The 19,782-nt window shown below is 45.3% G+C and overlaps 1 protein-coding gene across 1 annotated transcript in view; it reads left to right on the forward strand.

Moving 5' to 3' along the window:
* Positions 1-1,067: 1,067 nt before the first annotated feature.
* PSMD1 (proteasome 26S subunit, non-ATPase 1) overlaps positions 1,068-19,782 on the forward strand; it is a 288,795-nt gene continuing 270,080 nt past the window's right edge. Inside the window, exons 1-7 of the mRNA XM_069212857.1 lie at positions 1,068-1,520; positions 12,153-12,196; positions 13,695-13,768; positions 13,866-14,035; positions 15,739-15,944; positions 16,943-17,086; positions 17,377-17,603. Of these exons, the coding sequence (XP_069068958.1) occupies positions 1,505-1,520; positions 12,153-12,196; positions 13,695-13,768; positions 13,866-14,035; positions 15,739-15,944; positions 16,943-17,086; positions 17,377-17,603 (881 nt within the window). The 5' untranslated portion in view covers positions 1,068-1,504. The remainder of the gene's footprint in view (positions 1,521-12,152; positions 12,197-13,694; positions 13,769-13,865; positions 14,036-15,738; positions 15,945-16,942; positions 17,087-17,376; positions 17,604-19,782) is intronic.

Genomic DNA, 19,782 nt, shown 5'->3' on the forward strand with positions numbered 1-19,782 from the left:
AACAAGTGGTAAGAAATGGGTGGGATGCAAGTCCTATACTTAACACAATAGTGTCACAAACAAGCACTTGCTCTCGCAGGCTCGACCCTGAAAATAAAGTCAGATTGAAGTCATCTATAAAGTGCTTTAAAGCTTATTTTGGACTATTAAATCGAACAAAACAGAGATAATTGTTTAAATGCAACCCTTTTTAGGACGTCCATTTGTGATAAAACTACCACAAATGAGCATAATGGAAACACTGGAATGTAACACACTTAAAACTTGGCAACTATGAGCAGTTCAATATGGGAACCCTATGGTTTTGTTCTAACTATATGTCAGAGTGACAGCCCGGCGGTCATCTTGCTGTGTCTAGCGCTGAATGCAGACCTTGAGTATATTGTGCATGAAGCCATCGTACCTTCATGTACAGAGTGACAGCACGGCGGCCATCTTGCTGTGTCTAGCACTGAATACAAGCCGCGAGCACAATGAATGTGAACATGTGTGTTCTACACACTGTACTTTAATAGGCAGAGTGACAGCACGGCGGCCATCTTGCTGTGTCTAGCACTGAATACAAGCCGCGAGCACAATGAATGTGAACATGTGCGTTCTACACACTGTACTTTAATAGGCAGAGTGACAGCACGGTGGCCATCTTGCTGTGTCTAGCACTGAATACAAGCCGCGAGCACAGTGAATGTGAACTTGTGCGCTCTACACACTGTACTTTAATAGGCAGAGTGACAGCACGGTGGCCATCTTGCTGTGTCTAGCATTGAATGCAGGCCGTGAGCACATGCTTTGCTGAAGGGGTGCGTTCTACACACTGAGCCTTCGTGGGGAGAGAGAGAGCGCAGAGGCCCTCTTGCTGTGTCTAGCATTGAATGCAGGCCGCGAGCACAGTGAAGGTGAGCAGGTGCATTCTACACACTGTACTTTAATAGGCAGAGTGACAGAGCGGCGGCCATCTTGCTGTGTCTAGCATTACATGCAGGCCGTGAGCACATGCTTTGCTGAACAGGTGCGTTCTACACACTGAGCCTTCGTGGGCAGAGTGACAGCGCAGCGGCCATCTTGCAGTGTCTGGTACTGAATGCAGGCCGCGAGCACAGGGTTTAATGTACAGGTGCGTCCTCCACACTGTACCGTCATAGCCAGAGTGAAAGCGCGGCGGCCATCTTAAGATGGGATGTGTAACATGAAAAGCGAGACAGCAGTCACCACAAGTTCCACTTATCTGTTCTCGAATGTGGATTTAGCAGTTCGTATTTTATATCGGTCTGCGTATCGTGCATGTCCATGTACCTCAGCGCCTTGGCTTCGCTGCACTCTTCCTCGAGTGCCGCTGTCAAGCCCCTTTGTGCCGTCCAGGAAGTGGTTGGCACCGCCCCTCGTCGCCTGTCAGTGATGCGTCACGCGGCGGTGACGTAGTTCGCAGAGCGCCGCAGGAGCAGAGGGAGAGAGGAAGAAGTGAAGCCGCCGGTGAAACCCAGGAGGTTCAGCGCCGCCCGCAGACATGATCACCTCCGCCGGTGAGAGGGCGCCGGGGACCGTGAAGGCGGAGGGTCCTGGGGGCGCTGCTTACAGGCAGAGTGTGGTCAGGGAGACTGCTGAGTCAGGGGCCCAGGGTGCTGCTGAGTCAGGGGTCTGTTGTGTCAGGGGCCCAGGGTGCTGCTGAGTCAGGGGTCTGTTGTGTCAGGGGCCCAGGGTGCTGCTGAGTGAGGGGCCCAGGGTGCTGCTGAGTCAGGGGCCCAAGGTGCTGCTGAGTCAGGGGCCCAGGGTGCTGCTGAGTCAGGGGCTCAGGGTGCTGCTGAGTCAGGGGTCTGCTGAGTCAGGGGTCCAGGGCGCTGCTGAGTCAGGGGTCTGCTGAGTCAGGGGCCCAGGGTGCTGCGGAGTCAGGGGTCTGTTGTGTCAGGGGCCCAGGGTGCTGCTGAGTGAGGGGCCCAGGGTGCTGCTGAGTGAGGGGCCCAGGGTGCTGCTGAGTCAGGGGTGCTGCTGAGTCAGGGGTGCTGCTGAGTCAGGGGTGCTGCTGAGTCAGGGGTCTGCTGAGTCAGGGGCCCAGGGTGCTGCTGAGTCAGGGGTCTGTTGTGTCAGGGGCCCTGGGTGCTGCTGTGTCAGGGGCCCAGGGTGCTGCTGAGTCAGGGTGCTGCGGTGTCAGGGGCCCAGGGTGCTGCGGTGTCAGGGGCCCAGGGTGCTGCTGAGTCAGGGGCCCAGGGTGCTGCTGAGTCAGGGGCCCAGGGTGCTGCTGAGTCAGGGGTCTGCTGTGTCAGGGGCCCAGGGTGCTGCTGAGTGACTGGCCCAGGGTGCTGCTATGTCAGGGGCCCAGGGTGCTGCTGAGTCGGGGGTCTGCTGTGTTAGGGGCCCAGGGTGTTGCTGAGCCGGGGACCCAGGGTGCTGTTGAGTCGGGGGCCCAGGATGCCCCTGATTCAGGAGTCTGTTGTGACACGGCCCCAGGGTGCTGCTGAGTCAGGGGTCCAGGGTGCTGTTGTTGTTCCAGGGGTCCAGGGTGCTGTTGTTGTGCCAGGGGTCCAGGGTGCTGTTGTTGTGCCAGGGGTCCAGGGTGCTGTTGTTGTTCCAGGGGCCCAGGGTGCTGTTGTTGTTCCAGGGGCCCAGGGTGCTGTTGTTGTTCCAGGGGCCCAGGGTGCTGTTGTTGTTCCAGGGGCCCAGGGTGCTGTTGTTGTTCCAGGGGCCCAGGGTGCTGTTGTTGTTCCAGGGGCCCAGGGTGCTGTTGCTGAGCCAGGGGCCCAGGGTGCTGTTGCTGAGCCAGGGGCCCAGGGTGCTTTTGCTGTGTCAGGGGCCCAGGGTGCTTTTGCTGTGTCAGGGGCCCAGGGTGCTTTTGCTGTGTCAGGGGCCCAGGGTGCTGCTGAGTCGGGGGCCTAGGGTGCCGCTGATTCAGGGGTCTGTTGTGACACGGCCCCAGGGTGCTTCTGAGTCAGATGTCCAGGGTGCTGTTGTTGTTCCAGGTGCCCAGGGTGCTGTTGCTGAGCCAGGGTCCCAATGTGCTTTTGCTGAGCCAGGGGCCCAGGATGCTGCTGCTGAGTCTGGGGCCCAGGGTGCTGAGTCTGGGGCCCAGGGTCCTGTTGTGCCAGGGCCTCAAGGTGCTACTGTGACACAGACCCAGGGTGCTGCTGCTGAGTCTGGGGCCCAGGTTGCAGTTGCTGTGCCAGAGGCCCAAGGTGCTTCTGTGTCAGTGGCGCACGGTGGTGTCACTGTGGAGAAGTGTGGCACAATGGTTAGAGCGGCAGACCCTGAAGCAGAGATCTGGCTCAAGACCAGGGTTCAAGTCCCGCTTCGGCAGGTCTTGGGCTCAATTCCCTTGGACCAGATAATTCTTGCCTCAGTGCCTAATCTAATTAATGGGTCCCACTCTGCAACTCTGGGCAATAGCTTGCTTAATCTCCACAACGGCCCCAACAGCGCTTGGATGCCTGGCTTCACCCTGGGGGTGCCCAGGAGTGGGCACCTCACAGGGAAAAGCCAGGAGGGGTTCCATAGCGGTATGAGTACAGCGCCTTGAGACCCTAACGGGTGAGTAGTGCGCTATACAAGTGCAAATTTACATTTTTACATTTACTGTGCCAGGGGTCCAGGGTGCTGCTGAGTCAGGGGCCTGTTGTGACAGGGGACCCAGGCTGCTGGTGTTGCTGAGACAGGGGACCCAGGCTGCTGCTGTTGTGTCAGCAGCCCAGGGTGCTGCTGCGCCTGGGGTCCAAGGCGCTGCTGCTGTGTCAGGGGCCCTTGAAGACAACAATCATTAGCACAGTGAATGTGCCGCACACAACGCCCCGAAGTCATGCCTGCCTCCCCCAAGGACCTAGAAGAACAAGGACACATGACACCCTCAAGCAGCTAGAAGGACAGGGTGCCACATGATACCTCCCTCACTGCTAAATCCTCTAGGTCTAAGGGGTTCTAGAGACTTTTTTGATGGCTGACTTAAAAGTTAATATGCCTCAATTGCGAGGACTCTCAAAGTGACATTTCATGGAGGTGAATATAGATGTTTATTACTAAATGGAGTCCATTGCTTTATTTTGCACAGTTTTGTATAGAATAGTGTTCGACCTTTTCTACTTAAAGTTTCTGATCTCTGCTAATAGCGGTTTACCTTCCATGCTCACTTGGAAGAGTGTGTGGGACTTCCATTTTTACCTTAGATCGAATATGTGGGTGATGTGGTTTGCAAGGTGATGGATTTCTTTATTGTGCTGTAGATTTGGGTGCTCTCGAAGCGGGTGTTGCACCCCTCCAACAGAATGGATAAGGCCAGCCGATCAAGGGGTCAATCTTGGATTTGACATTCAAGGGACGAGCCAAGCGTTCAAAAGATTAGATATTTAAACCTCCCAACAAATGCCAGGTGAAAACATAGACTCTTCAGATTTGGAAACGTTCATTTTTTCCCCCTACCTGCATCCCCCTAACAAATGTGCTGTGAGTGAACTACGACACGTCCGTTTGCTACGTGCACTGTGTTTGTAATGCCAACGGTTTTACATGCAGTGATCATTGTTTTTCTTTTAAACTCTTTATTGATTTTCGTACAACTGGATGGAATGTGGCCACATGTCTGCAAACACTTGAACTAGAGGCTCGTGAGAATACATTACTTCAGAATCTGTTGACTGTGTCATCGGCCAATTCCCTACAGGGCCGACATGCAGGAGTAGATAACGTGCAGACCCCCACCATGACATTCTGCGTTCCAGCTTAGTTTCTTCACTTCCTGTACCCAGCACGGTCTCCCACCCAAGCTCCTCCATCATGAAATATCTTTCTTGGCGCACTGCCAGGGTGGGCCTTTTTAATCAAATTTCTTAGGGCAACCTGGTGTCCGATTCACCAGTTTTTCATATTGCATACATTGATCTACATTGGACTCCCAGGCCCTCTGCGTTGGAATCTCTCTGCGTCCCCACATTCTAACCGTGTCACGTTTCGCCACCATAAATGCGGTGTTGCAGAAGAGGAGGGAGGGTCGGTCCAGTGACTGTTCACCCCAGGCGGAGAGCGGCCTCCTTATCCCCTCATTACTTCTGAATTATAGCGTGTCTATCTGCCTGCACCCCTCAAACACAGATCTGCGTCGGTAAGGTCAGCATTGTTTTTAAGAAGCTTAGTGCCGACCTGCAATCCTTGCTTATGGAGCCAAAACCTTATTGTCTCCCAAATCCACCTTGTGCTGCTTCACAGTACCACTCCTCGCTGCATTCCTCTTGAGTTGGCTGCCAGCTGAACTGCACCCTGTCATCTCTTTTCGAGCCAGCTAGTGCCCAAACCGCTAGTGACCTTTTGTACTGTTGATCTCTTGCTATTTAAGCAATTCTGGTCTGAATGATACCTTTCCTTTTTCAGATAAATAAAGATTGCGAACCCTGATCTCTTTACTTCAGGGTCCTCTCCAGATTTTGCAGCCTGGAAAAATAAGACACAGTGAAGTCATTACTTTGCCCCAGATCACATAATTTGATCAGGCGTGGAAGCTAGAATTTGAGTATAGATTTTCTGATTCCGCATTGTGTAATTATGGACTTGAATGGATAGCTCTTCCTCTCTCAAGTTTAACGCCAAAGAATAGTGCTTTAAGTTTTTCAGCCTTACTGCATCATGTTCATTAAAGCTGACATGTGAAATACACTACGTATGAGTTGTTATTGAGTTTGACATTGTCTTAGAAATCTTTCAGAAAATAAGTTAGCATATTTTAGTAGGGGCGCTATCAAACAAGAGAATACATAGCTGGAACAAATAAGGCAATCGAGCAGGCTGAAGGGATTAAAATCGCCAAAGACATTACGCAGAACACTGTTTATACTAATGTGAGTGACTTCTACTGAGGCAACGAATAATGTCAAAGAGGCCCGCACCGGAGTGTAAGACGTTAAATAGAGAAGCATAAGAAAGAGGTAATGGAGATTTGACAGAATGGGCTGTTGGGTTGGATACCTGTGCACACATGTAGCTTGTCTGCTGACTGTAGAGTTGCTTTCGTTTGCATGTCCTGTGTTTCAACTCTCGTTCCAGTGGTAAAAGTTCAATCAAAGAAGTATCTTTCCATATTGTACTTAAGAATGCCTCTGTATACCATATGTACCTGCTGCCCTTCATTAAGGGTTTACTGTTTTCCAAAAAATGCATTAGGAAGAGAAATTGGCAGTTCCTGGGTTGCTGGACGGTGAGCAATGGCTGGACTAGGCCTTTAACTTAAACCTTGCTTGTCTTGCCCACCTATTCCTGCACCCAAACCTTTTGTGTAAGTAAACGTCATGCCATTCATTTAAGCTGAAGTAGAGTTTGGATGCAAAAAGACAATGAATCTTGTGGCCTTCAAAACAACCTAAGTTTTTTGTCTGTCAGCCTGCATAGTGAAATAGTTGCAAAACCTTTGTTTTTTTTTGTCTCGGTGTATGTGGTGGGGTGTCAACATGGGCTTTTGCTCACTTGTAGTGAGGAGATCTGTTCTTTTTTGCCCTGTTTCTGTTGTTCCCCAATACACTTTCCTTGCCTCTGGTTTGCTGGCCTCAGGTCATTGTGTGTGCTCCTCCGTCTCGCACTTGTTGAGGTTTATAGTTAATTACATTATTGAGTGGTTATCGTGCACAGTGAAATGAATTAGAAGTACCAATGGATGGTGAATGCTGGTTCACCCATTCCCTTTTTAAACTTAGAATGTGCACCTGAACTCACAGGTGTTGCCCACAAAATATGTAAAACAAACATTCACAACACTAGTATGTCTGACGTTTAGGTGCTCACACATATTAACAACGTTTGTACATGCCTTTAAGGCACAAGGTAGCACATTATACCCAGACCTATTTACATAGTTATACATGTGTTTTTTGCATTATCAGGGGCGTTTAGATGAACTTCATTGGTGTGGAGCTTTGAACTTTGTGAAATTGGAGAAAATTGGGCCTTGCAAAACAGGATTAGCTTTTTTATGGCCATTAAAAGTGGTGACGGTTGTACACATTTTTTCTTGAAGTTTTTTATGAGTTTGACGTCAGCTATCCGACATAAAATATACTTTTGTGTTTATGCTGTTTCAATTATGATCACAAATTTAAATTACAGCGAAGTGACGTATCATCGATTTAAAAAAAAATAAAATAAAAAATAATCTCTGCATTTAAGCATTCATGTCACAGCTGTTCGTAAAAATGATAGTATTTGTCCATAAACCACTTTTTAGTAAAATAATACAAGGCGACTAATGTGATTGGCAGTTAATTTTTACAATGAAGGTGCCCAGGGTGAGTGTAACATGGATGCAGAATTTTGCTGCAAGATCAGAGGCTTTGAGAAACGCGCAATTGCAAAAAAAAAAGGTGTTACTGAACTTCTTCATTACCTGGTTATTTACCTTTATATACCCTAATATTTTGGACTCTTGCCTCACTAATATGACTTAGTGTAGAAGGCACTAGCTGGCCCAAAGGAAGCTTGAAATGGTAAGAATGTTATGGCATGGACGTTACTCCTGCTGCCTTGTGTTTCAGTTGTCCTTCTACTGCCTTTGTAGCAGACAGCCGGGGTGCCGCACAGCCACTTCGCGGGCTGCAGATATGCATTATGCATTTCAACAGTGAAGGTGAATAGACAAACACAAAAATCTGATCTCTATACCTGAATTAAATGTCATCCTACCATTATCACACGTCTATATTGTATGTAGCAATCATACCTGTATCACACAGCGTGTGTGTGTGTGTGTGTGTGTGTGTGTATATATATATATATATATATATATATATATATATATATATATGTACACACACACACACACACATCTAAGAGTAATGTATACCGTGCTATGTGCTGAATACCTAGAGCTAGCAATATGGCTGTAAAGTGATGTATCACCCAATGCGTCGTGTCCATTTTACTTAAAAAGTCTAACAAAGAAAAAGTACAGAAAAAGGAATGGAGAGTGAGGCAGAGTTGAGAGAGACTGTGCAAGGCACATGCATGTGAGGGAAAGCAAAATACAGATATCGAAAGTAGGATATTTAAGAGAGGAGAAGGGTGGAGAGCGCCCAGTTGAGTCAGGTAGACAGATTGACAGAGGTTAAGACAGAAACAAACAGGCAGAGCAAGGCATGCAGAGGGAGTAGAAGAGAATAGATGGCTGAGGAGAAAGAGGCAGAATATAATATATATACTGAGGGATAGAAATGCAAGAACAGTTCGAGAGAGGTAGAGAAAGAGAATCGACTTGTGGCAGAGAAACCTATTCAGATATTTAAAAGTAAAAGACTGAAAGAGACAGAAAGAAACAGGCATATGGTCAGAGAAAGAGAGCTTGTGGGTGCATGTGGAAAAAAGACACAAGAGGCGAAAGATAGTAAAAAAAAAACAATGTGAGATTTACATACAGAGAAGGGAACTCATGCAGAGATGGAGATAGAGAGATAATGGCAGACTAGCAGAGAGAGCTATGGACAGAGAAATCTACATACAGAGACAGCAGGCAAGATAAGAGAGTGGACAGTGCCCTGGCAATGAGAAAGAATGAGATAGGCATACATGCAGAATGGGGAAGAAATACATTAAGAGTGTGTGACGGGCAGGCAGAGGAGGCAGAAGAGATGGATATGAAGAGACAGTTTTATCATATACATAGTTTGGTGTGCGATGGCATTATAGATGGGTGACCGCCTAGTTGGCAAATAAAAAAATAAATAAATTAAAAAAAAACGTTACAGAAGAGAAATAAAGAGCAGTGGAACTAAAGAAATAGTAATTTTCTGTACTTTCTTTTTAACTCATTCTTCTGAGTAATCAGGATGAAATAGTTAGGAATAAGACTCCGTGGAAGTGGAGGAAGAGAGTCAAAGAGTGTAGAAGGGGAATGTAAGAAATAAACCCAACTGTTGGGGTTGATAGAAGATGGTAAAACAGAGAAATGAGTAGAATATGCAAAAAGATAGGAAGAAGCAGAGATCTAGAGAAGGATGTATAGAAGTTACTGAGAGAATGAGAGGAGGAAGGCGGAGACAGATGTGCATTAATAAGAAAGGAGGAGAAGGAATTGGCTAGGCAAGACTGGAAACCAGCTGAAAAGGTGGCCAGACTAATGGGAGATAGGCTGACCATATGTCGTCACTTGGCTTTCCTCCTCTGGCTCTAGCCAGTACCTGGATAACAAGGAAGCAAGAGTTGTCAATAGAAAGTGCACCTCCTGCAGTCGTAGGGCACTGATCCAGTATGGACATGTTTTTCTGTCTGCCCCAGCATCATTGGTCCGTGGGGGTGATGTCAGAGGGGATAGTTTAAAGGGGGCAATGCCATTATGTGTTGGTGTGCTGCCATGGTAGCCCCATATCATGGTCTCTTATTCCTGCAGGGTGTTTCCTTTTTTTATTTGGCTGCAAGGTTGCTGTTGCCCAAGCCCCCTGACATTCTTTGTCTTTGGTGGACGAACATGGCAATTTTTTATTGATACAGATGTGCAGAAAGGATCCAAGAGCCCTATCTCTACACACTGGATCTGAGAGTCTCAGCCATGCACAGAGACACTTGGAGCACCAGCTGTGCTCAAGAGAGCCCAGTGCCCCTGCTGCACATGCAGGAGGCGCACCCTCACTAATGTACGCAAAGCAACTGCATTAATACCTTTGACCTTCTTAGGAAACCTTGCCTACACCTTAGCTTGTAAATGAATATCTGTTGTGATCTTGGTATAGTCAGGACTGGTCTGTACTGTGCCTCTCTGTGCTGTTAACATGAGGGGCCCTAAGAGGTTGTCTCATGGAGGCTCGGGTAGCTGTCTGTAAGCATGGGCGAGTAGACAGAACATTGTTGACATAAGCTTAGAGTGGTGGCACCACGAGGAGGGTGAACCCTGAAGTTGTAATGTGTACGCATTACGTATCGCCTGTGAGCAGAGACTGCAGCGCCCTGGATGGCATAACAGGCTAGCCCTAACTAGCAGCAGACAGCCCAGCCACCCGCCATCTCCCCCAGCATATCATATCAATCCTTTGATTCGCTACATTGTAGAAAATGGTGGCGTAACTTCGTGAGCCACTTTCAATGTCAGAATCTTTCTTTATACTTATGTATAAATTCCTTCTTTATATGATTTCCCGCCTCTGTTATTCCAGTGACTTTAGGGTCCTAGAGATTATTCATCATTATCACCTTGTCCGGAAGGTTGTGTACAGCTGTCAGGAATCTTATCATCATATATTTATGGATTGTAAGAGACTAATTTATGGAAGAACATTTCTACATTATTATATGTTGTGTTGAATGATGAGTAGAGAGTTAGAGGAAAGGACATCTGTCTGTGAATGACCTTTTTAGAACTAAAGTCTCCAAACCTCTGCTCCATTGAACAGGAAACACCATCTACGGGCTTCACTATATGGAGCTTTACTGTCCACTACCTGAACATGTGAATGTGGCATCCTTGAAACACATAGTACTAAGGTGTTTGGCCACTTAGCCAACACCTCGTCACCAGTTGCAGGAGAAATGATTACAGTTCCTGAGGTTTGCAAGTGGCTTGTCTAGTCATCTTTTCTTTTTTGCATGTTGTGGCATGTAGCCCTGCATGCATTATAAGAAAAGCGGAACTACAAGCACCTGAATACAAACAATATAGACTGGTCTGGATAATCTACTCTAAGCAGGGATGGAACACGTCGGAGCTCTAAAGTGTCATAATGCTTCTTTGCACACCACTTGCATTATTCAAAGAAGGCATTTCCATGATGTGAGAACGGTCTGCATGGTTTGAAACTCCTACGCTGCACACACTTCTGGTGTGTGAGACAGTTCTCCAGGGAGTGAGACTTAAAGCCGGTGTAGAGGCTGCTGTGCTTAGTGCGACTCCCTGGCACTGAGTAGACTTGAGCCTCATGGTCTGTGAATGATAGATGCTAGTCTGACCCCTATGTGTGGCTTAGGCAGACTTGTCCACAGCACCCTCCCTACCAGGACACTGTGTATCTCAAGCTAGAGAGGCTTATTGTCACATTATTTATTTTACCTTTGTGCAGGAACAAGCCCCCTAAGAGCTACAGTGTATAAAAACAAATGTGAAAAAATTATGAAGGTAACCGGTCCAAAAATACATTTGAGAGCATAGAAAAGTTGGCAGCCTCTAAAATTGTGTCTATTATATTAACCTTTCTAGGAAAAGTTTTAAGGAAGCTATATGTCCTGTGAGATTAAGGCTGATCATAGGTTGGGGAACGGTCTGTTGCTTCCTAAACTTTGGAACTGCTTCTGTCGAGCTACATTTCTCTCCAAACTTTCAAGTACATCCCACTAATGTATTTCAACTGGCTACATGTCTGTTTGTTGAACACATTGTTAGATAGATGATTGTATTTTTGGTCATTGCATGGAGTACACCATACTGTTAATTGTAACCATTGCAGTCATTCATGTTCTAGCAAAACTAGTTATTCTGTGCTGTTCCCCTTCAGGGCTCTACACTGGTTCACCACTATTAAAGAGTCTTTTAATGCCCTTCATCGTGAGTGCCAGAAAACAGCACAAGACATAGACTATTATAGCATTGGTGTGGAAGTGAAAACCTATTTAGCTTCAACCTGACTTAGAAAACAACATTACAACCCTACACAAGACTGTTGTGCATGACTAAAAGTGAACAGCACAAAAACTGCACTTCTGCTATTTGAAGCAAAAACTTTGGCCATATTCCATCCACTAATTATCCCTTCACTCCTTGGCAAGAGCATCAACATTTGTGGGAACTTGTTTATTAACTATGAGGACTTCTTCGATGCATCCTTAAATTATACATTTAAAACTATCCAAACTCAATGGACTTCTTAGATTTTCTTCTATACTGCTGTTGTTCAACATGGAGAAATCCCACAATTTATGGCCTTTCCTTTTGATGTTGAGCTATACCAGACTAATAGACTTCTCACGCTCCTTAAAAAAGTAAACGAAAACACAGTGTCTGTCTTTTTCTCTGTCTCACTCTTTCTCTCATGAGTTTCTGCCAGTACAAACTGCATTTTTAGACTGTGGATTCAGATTAAGAAGTTATCAACTGAATGTTTTGATAGCATTGGAAATTAACAAGGGTTTAATAGCCTCTGACTGATCTTTCAATGCATGGTATTTGATTGACTTGAATGCACTCTTTTAGTCACTGTTCTTCCTGTCTTTGTTTCTAGCTGGCATCATATCCCTTCTGGATGAGGAAGAGCCTCAACTCAAGGTAGGTTCCAGAATCTGAGGAAGAAACTGAAAAACATGTTTTACAAATCACCAAGTTTCATTTGTAATTAACTAACCTGAAAATTACAGAAATCCAATATTTTAGAAAAAATAAGTGGCTTCCTTCAGAAATTTTGATGTATTGCATATAATTAAAGTTAAATCAAGCAATGTACATTGTATAAGATTTTCCCCACTAAATTAAATGACTGGCAACCAAAAACCAACTGGAATCTCTAAGATCAATTTATTTTGATAGCCGTATATGAAAAGAAAATGGCAGTGGCTATTCTTGCGCTTGGGGTTCACCTCCCTGGGAAGCTCTGCTGCCAGACATATGAGAAATCAACCTACGCTTTGGTGAGGTTCAGATTTAGTATTACTTTTATCTGAACCTGTATGTGTTATCGGCTGCTGGAGATGCTCCCGTAGCTGTTTGTATGGGAAGCAGCTGTGGTGTAATCAGAACCCTTTGTGATATTTAAACACCATTCTGAACACGTATATAGCCATACAGGGACATGTTTGGCAATGCTGGAGGTCGAATATTCATTAGTAGTGAATGTTTACTTCTGTACTAACACATATTGATTGATGGGAATTACTATTCTTGTCTGCAAATTGCGAGCTGGCTTTCTCAGACATTCCAATGTGTATATTCTCAAGGTCACATTAGTTGTATTTTAAATTGTTCTTATAGGCTAATGATTGATACCTGTCTACATATCTTTGGATTCTTCTTGTGCCTGCATCAGTGAGTGATGAAGCCGGCCCTGGACAAGTGTCCTGGTATAGGTTTAGCTTTCTTACCACTTGAACCTAGAGCCAAACATACTGGATGAAACGCGTACGGCAGACTCAGCCATGTTAGATTAATTTGCAGAAATTCTAAAACTTTTGGTCTTGCATTCCATGTTATGATTTGCCTCAGTTTTGAGAATTTTGGCACTTGTGCAACTTTCTTTAGGGCTAGTCACCTTAGGTCAGTGTTGCAAATTATTTGCAGAGGTCAAAAAGAAAGGGAGGTGGGACCTGCATAGAACATCTAGACCAGTGGTTCCCAACCTTTTGACCTCTGTGGACCCCCATTTCATCACTACTGGAACCCAGGGACCCCCACTGAATCATAATTGGAATCCACCCCCTCCCCCCGCTTATTCATTGCTGATAGCTGGGGACCTGATCTGTTAATATTATTTAATTTCTAAGCAGTCGCGGAACCTCTGGGGAGGCTTTGCGGACCCCTAGGAGTCCCCGGATCACAGGTTGGAAACCACTGTTCTAGACTGCCCAATGTACGTTCTGCTGCATCCTTTTAACATCCTGAACTGTTACAACTGTAGCAGATGAGTACCATCCTGTTGAACAGTGATCCATAACAAGGAGGTGGGAGGTAGAGCAAATGGGCAAACATGGCATTATTTGATTCTTCAGCGCTGCTTTTTGAGAACGTTACAGCTTGTTAAACCTTTCCTGTTCTCATGTTATTTGATTTACAGGAATTTGCCCTCCACAAGTTGAATGCAGTTGTCAATGATTTTTGGGCCGAGATCTCAGAGTCTGTGGATAAAATGTAAGTTGATGACTCTAGAGCATCTGGTGTTTGCCTGCAGATGGCGCTGCTGAACCATGACAATGCCTTTTACAAGCCCTTTAATTATATTTTACAGCGAGGTGTTGTATGAGGATGAGAACTTCAGGAGCCGGCAGTTTGCTGCCCTGGTGGCTTCAAAAGTGTTTTATCACCTGGGAGCCTTCGAGGAGTCTCTGAACTATGCACTCGGAGCCGGGGACCTCTTCAATGTCAATGACAACTCTGAATATGTGGAGACGATTATAGGTAATGCTTGGAAAGTTAAAGGACTACTTACATTCTTATACTTATTTTTAATTTGAGGAAAGTCGGAAAATGTACTAAAGCACAGATTCTTAAATTACGCAGACATGTTGATTGCTGCAGGTTTTGGTGGTTGCAGGGTGGTCACCCTTGAGCCATTGATGTTTTTAGGAAAGAGCTTATTTTCATTTGAACATAGTACTGTTGATGACTTACTCCTTCTAATTCAGTCTTGTTCTGTGGCCTGAGGCCTACTGAAGTATGAAATGCTCCCATTCAGAGGGTGTATGGTTTGATCTAGAAATCTTTTTTTGTTTCACCGTCTCCTACACCTGCTTCTTCTATGACATGGGTGCATATTATACTTTCAAAGTTGTCTCACTATAGTTCTGTTAAATTAAGGTGTTGGGCAGAGCTCATATATTTTGCCTTGCTGCCACATTGCACGCTAGCTCTGCCTCCTTTGGTACATTTACAAGAGTTAAGACGGGTGTTTCTCAGTGGGCCCATCTTGAAGTGAGGTTTGGCCACAAAGGAGTGTTTTGAATGTGTCCTCTTCTTCATGGAAAAGCCCCACCGATGTAGGCAGTTTCTTAAGGGGAGGTTTGTTGTCCACTGTAATGTACTGTACTCGGAGCAACCAGGCACTCTCTTGACTTTTGCAGTTTCCTGTTCAGATCATCTTCATCACATACATTCGTCCCTTTTTGCTGCCTTCTGGGCTGTCCTTGCAGTAGGCATCTAGATTCTCTCCTCCTGGATTGTGACTTTTCCCTTGGCATGAGTGCCTGAGTCTTGATGACATTACTCGAGAACACAGAACTTGTCTCAGGTGGTCTCTGCAGTTTTAAAGGATTTAGTCACAATGATCTTGTGGTCATCCTCTGAGGGTATTTAGTCTTACTGCTACCAGCCTAGCGTGGCAAACGGAGGGCAGTGGGTGGCAGATGGTGTAGTGGAGATACATGAGCTGGGCAAGGGCGAAATGGGGAGCGCAATCTTGGCTTCATTTTTCTGGCATTCACTTGGAAACTCCAAATGTTGGAACATTGTAAATTTGGTCAGGGGAGTCTAGGTGGCTGCTGCAGGCGGTTGATTGGCAGGAATGGGCTCATATTTTGTGTTTGGCTCGTTCTGGTTGTTGGATGGGGCGCGGTATGATGTGGTACAATGGCAAGGCGTTAGGGATGCATGGCCATGGATGTGTTTCTATTTAGAGGATGGAGATTGATTGGGTTTTGGTGGCTGTGAGACCTCTGAATATTTCAGATACCATTGTGGTCATTCCAGTTGGAAGGGAGTGACTGGACCCCCATCTTCATGTACTCTCCGACCCACATGATGTATGGAGAAAGGCAAGTGAGTTTTGGTGGTGCTAGGCCTTGGAGTGAGTTCTGGTGTTGTCATGTGGGATCACTGGTTGTTACGATGAACTTGGTGCCTCAGATGGATGCACAAGAACAAGGGATTGTTGGTGAAACTGCATGAACAGGAAGGACTTTGGGTTGGGGCTGTTGGGTGCAGTGTCGAGATCTTTGGACCGAGGGCAGACAGTTGGTGTGTGGGTGCAACTGAGTCCAGTTTCGTCAATGGGCTGGAAGAAATCATGTTAAAAAGAGTAGTGGGAAATAGTCAGCTTCCTTTACTGTTAAGTTTTTACTTAACTTTGACCTGCAGGATTTTTTTTTTTTCACTTCTACCCCCAGCAAAATGCATCGACCACTATACCAAGCAATGCGTGGAGAATGCAGAGCTGCCTGAAGAGGAAAAGAAGTCTGTGGATAAGAGGCTAGAAGGGATAGTAAACAAAATGTTCCAGCGCTGCCTAGATGACCACAAGTACAAGCAGGCTATCGGTATTGCCCTTGAGACACGTCGACTTGATGTTTTTGAGAAGACCATTCTTGAGTCGGTAAACCAGCTTCTTCTGCATCCTTCCTTAGCACAGTTTCTCCTCAGTCCCTGAACTTTGACCCAGCCTTCTTTCCCGGCCTGTCTTTCTTAATCTTCATGATGTTTTTTTCCTGCTCTCCTTTCCTTCTGGCCATTTGACTGCAGCACATAAGGAGCTCTGTTCATGACAGTTTTAGCTGTACTTTTATTGCCTAGTGATGCCAAAAATGAGGAATGCTATCCCATGCAGTGAAGTGGTCCTAAACTCGTAGCCGAGCAGTCCTCGAGCCCCTATAGCAAGCTGATGACTAGGCCTAGTAAGGTTAAAGGCCTCTCCTGCCCTGAAAATCAGGGAGCCGGTATGGTTGTCAGTTCTGCAGGGATGCTGGTTTTGGTGATGTTCTTTAAGTAATCCAAGCATCTCTGGAACCTCCTGAAGTGGATAGTACTTGAATGAACTGAGCAATCTCTAGGTGCTGCCAGTTTATGCCCGATAAAGCACCAGCAGGTGCTGCTTTTCTTGGAATCACACAATATATTTCTGCGGGAATTGTAAACTTTTGTTATTTACTGCCCCATTCAGGACAAAACTGGGGGTCTAAAGTATCTCTGTTGTTTCTGGTAAAGAACACTCTGAGGGGCTGCTCACTCTAATTTGAGTAGTCTTTACCAGTGAATGCCGCTGTGTTTTTTAAACTGGTTAGTCATTTGCATTTACAATCGTTCTTCCATATCCTCTGGTTGGTCCTGGACATATTGGAAATAATCTGGCTTCAATGATAGGTTTAGAGATTCCCTGCCAACACCTGCTCCTCCCTCTCTGTACCTTATAACTCAATAACCTTGATTTATTTCATGATGTTCCTCTTGGCCTGTGGTAGTGCTCAAACATACTATTAGTAATACCTCTGTTTTCATCATCTGCCCTCTGCTCCACTATTGTTCTATTAGGTCTGTGATTAGTTCTGGATTCAATTGTCTCTTCCTTGATATGTTCTGTGTTCATTTGCATTTCAGCGGGATGTTTCAGGCATGCTGGCCTATAGCTTGAAGCTGTGCATGTCTCTCATGCAGAACAAGCAGTTCCGCAACAAAGTACTGCGAGTGCTGGTGAAAATTTACATGAACCTGGAGAAGCCAGACTTCATCAACGTTTGCCAGGTAATCTGACAATGAATTTTGGCGCCTGCCAAAAAAACAGACTGCAGAAACACCTACTGTGTTAACTGCTTGGTGAGCACAAGCCTAGTACCCAACAGCTGTGTGCTGCCCCCACGTGAAGTCACTCGGCATTTTTTGAGAAGATGATAGTCCAAGCAAAGCATTTATTGAGGAACGTTTGACTGAAATCATGAATTCTAATTCTGAAGTTGAGGGAAAGGAGTCCTAGATGGCAATAGCCTGGCTGCTGATAACATGTTTAATTTTATTTTACCCTTCTTCCCCCTCAGTGCCTGATTTTCCTAGATGACCCTCAGGCTGTGAGTGACATCCTGGAGAAGCTGGTGAAGGAAGACAACCTCCTAATGGCGTACCAAATTTGTTTCGACCTCTACGAGAGTGCCAGCCAGCAGTTCCTGTCCTCTGTGATCCAGAATCTCCACACCGTGGGGACACCCATCGCCTCTGTCCCAGGGTCCACCAACACTGGCACCATCCCAGCAGCTGACAAAGAAAGGTGAGGTGTTTAAGGACTCAGTTACTGGGAACCCCATTGCAACCATAATAGAACAACTGAAGGAAGCAGGGGTGCTTAGGTTGCAGCCATTGGGGGAGCTGGCAGAAAAAGATTCTAAGTATTGAAGTTCCTGCATGTTCAGAAAATGATACTGTGAGAAATCTGTGAGGAGGCTATGTAAGAAGACATGTGTCCATGTCACCGAGATGAACATCAAGAGACTTAAATGAGAGCGAACTTAGATGCACACAACTCTGAGCATTGATGTTCTGTTCATACCATCTTATATGGAATGGCATAATCCCGAACATTTACTATAGGTAGGTAACTTGGTTGTGTCCCCAAAGAATTAAGCAACATTCCATGCTCGTCCATGTTATAAAATTAAATCTTGGCTACTAACTTTGATGATGACTTGCAGTTGGAAGCGCTCGCACATGTGGCCTTTCTAATACCTGATGAACACAACAGAACGGTTTTGGTCACTTCTTGGTCTCAGCCTTGATAAGGCAATGCAATGTATGTGGTGCTGTTAGGTAAACTAAAGGTGGTGCACAACGCATTTAGCTTGCAGATCACATAGACTTCACCATCCTAAACCTCTGGTGCAAATCCTACTTTGGCCAGCAATTAAAGCCAGAATCTCTTAAGGTTCTTCGCCTTATTAGCAAAACTCTTTGGCAGTGTTTCCATTTCATTATTGATAATTTAGTTGCATATATAGATGTTCATTGCGTTATGTTGGTGCAACAGGGAGATGAATGGAGTCCTTCCGTCAAAAATATCTAAACGTTTTCTAACTTTTATTTCAGACCTATTAGCCATGTGCTTTGTAGTTTTCTAGGTATTGGATAGGACATAGTTAATTCTTTTAATATAGTTCATGCCATAAGCACATAGTGCAGACGTCTATCCTAGGTGAGAGCTTGAACCATCAGCTGGCAAAAGGTGCCACAATGGTCAGTTCGTGAATACTCTGAAGAGGATATCTGAGTAGCTTAAGGTAGAGATGATGTAAAACTTTTTTTAAAAGAGATTATTTGCATGTAAAACTTCAGGCAGACAAGGCAGCAGCCGTATCAGCATGTGCCTGATCTATTAAGGCTAAACCATAAGAACAATTGGAATAATTTATAGTTTGTCAGCCATTGATTTAGCAGTATTATTTAGTATTGGAGTCATGTGCAAAGCCGCGATGGTACGAACATTATTTTCAGGATATTGTTTCATTTCTCTTGGTCTTGTACAGGTGATTCATAAGAAGCACACTTTCTGGTTCAGCAAAAACAAGCACTATTCTCCACTTGGTTTCTTTTTTAGTGCAACTTTGTTTTATTCATCTTTAATAATACACGTAAGGCCTCCTTATCCTCTTATGTGTGCGATAGTGGATGTCCTTGCGGTAGTGGATGTCCTGTGTATTGACATAAGTGCTAACTATGGGGCTATAGGTTGATACAGTGAGACTTGTAATTGTATTTATATAGCGCTTACTACCCTGGACAAGACTTTGAAGCGCTTTTTGGCGAGTAGTACGCTACTGTAGGAAGTTCGCTCTTTATGCACTATTTCAAAGTAAGGGATAGTATGCACAGAGTCCAAGGGTTCCCCTTAGAGGTAAGATAGTGGCAAAAAGAGATAATACTAATGCTCTATTTTGTGGTAGTGTGGTCGAGCAGTAGGCTTATCAAAGGAGTAGTGTTAAGCATTTGTTGTACACACACAGGCAATAAATGAGGAACACACACTCGGAGACAATTCCAGGTTTTTGTATAGAAAAATATATTTTCTTAGTTTATTTTAAGAACCACAGGTTCAAATTCTACATGTAATACTTTGCATGAAAGGTATTGCAGGTAAGTACTTTAGGAACTTTGAATAATCACAATAGCATATATACTTTTCAAATAAAACACATATAGCTATTTTAAAACTAGACAGTGCAATTTTCAACAGTTCCTGGGGGAGGTAAGTATTTGTTAGTTTTTGTAGGTAAGTAAACCACCTACAGGGTTCAAGTTTGGGTCAAAGGTAGCCCACCGTTGGGGGTCCAGAGCCACCCCAAAGTTACCACACCAGCAGCTCAGGGCCGGTCAGGTGCAGAGTTCAAAGTGGTGCCCAAAACGCATAGGCTTCAATGGAGAAGGGGGTGCCCTGGTTCCAGTCTGCCAGCAGGTAA

This window comes from Pleurodeles waltl, chromosome 11 (genome assembly GCF_031143425.1).
Source record: "Pleurodeles waltl isolate 20211129_DDA chromosome 11, aPleWal1.hap1.20221129, whole genome shotgun sequence".
NCBI lineage: Eukaryota > Metazoa > Chordata > Amphibia > Caudata > Salamandridae > Pleurodeles > Pleurodeles waltl.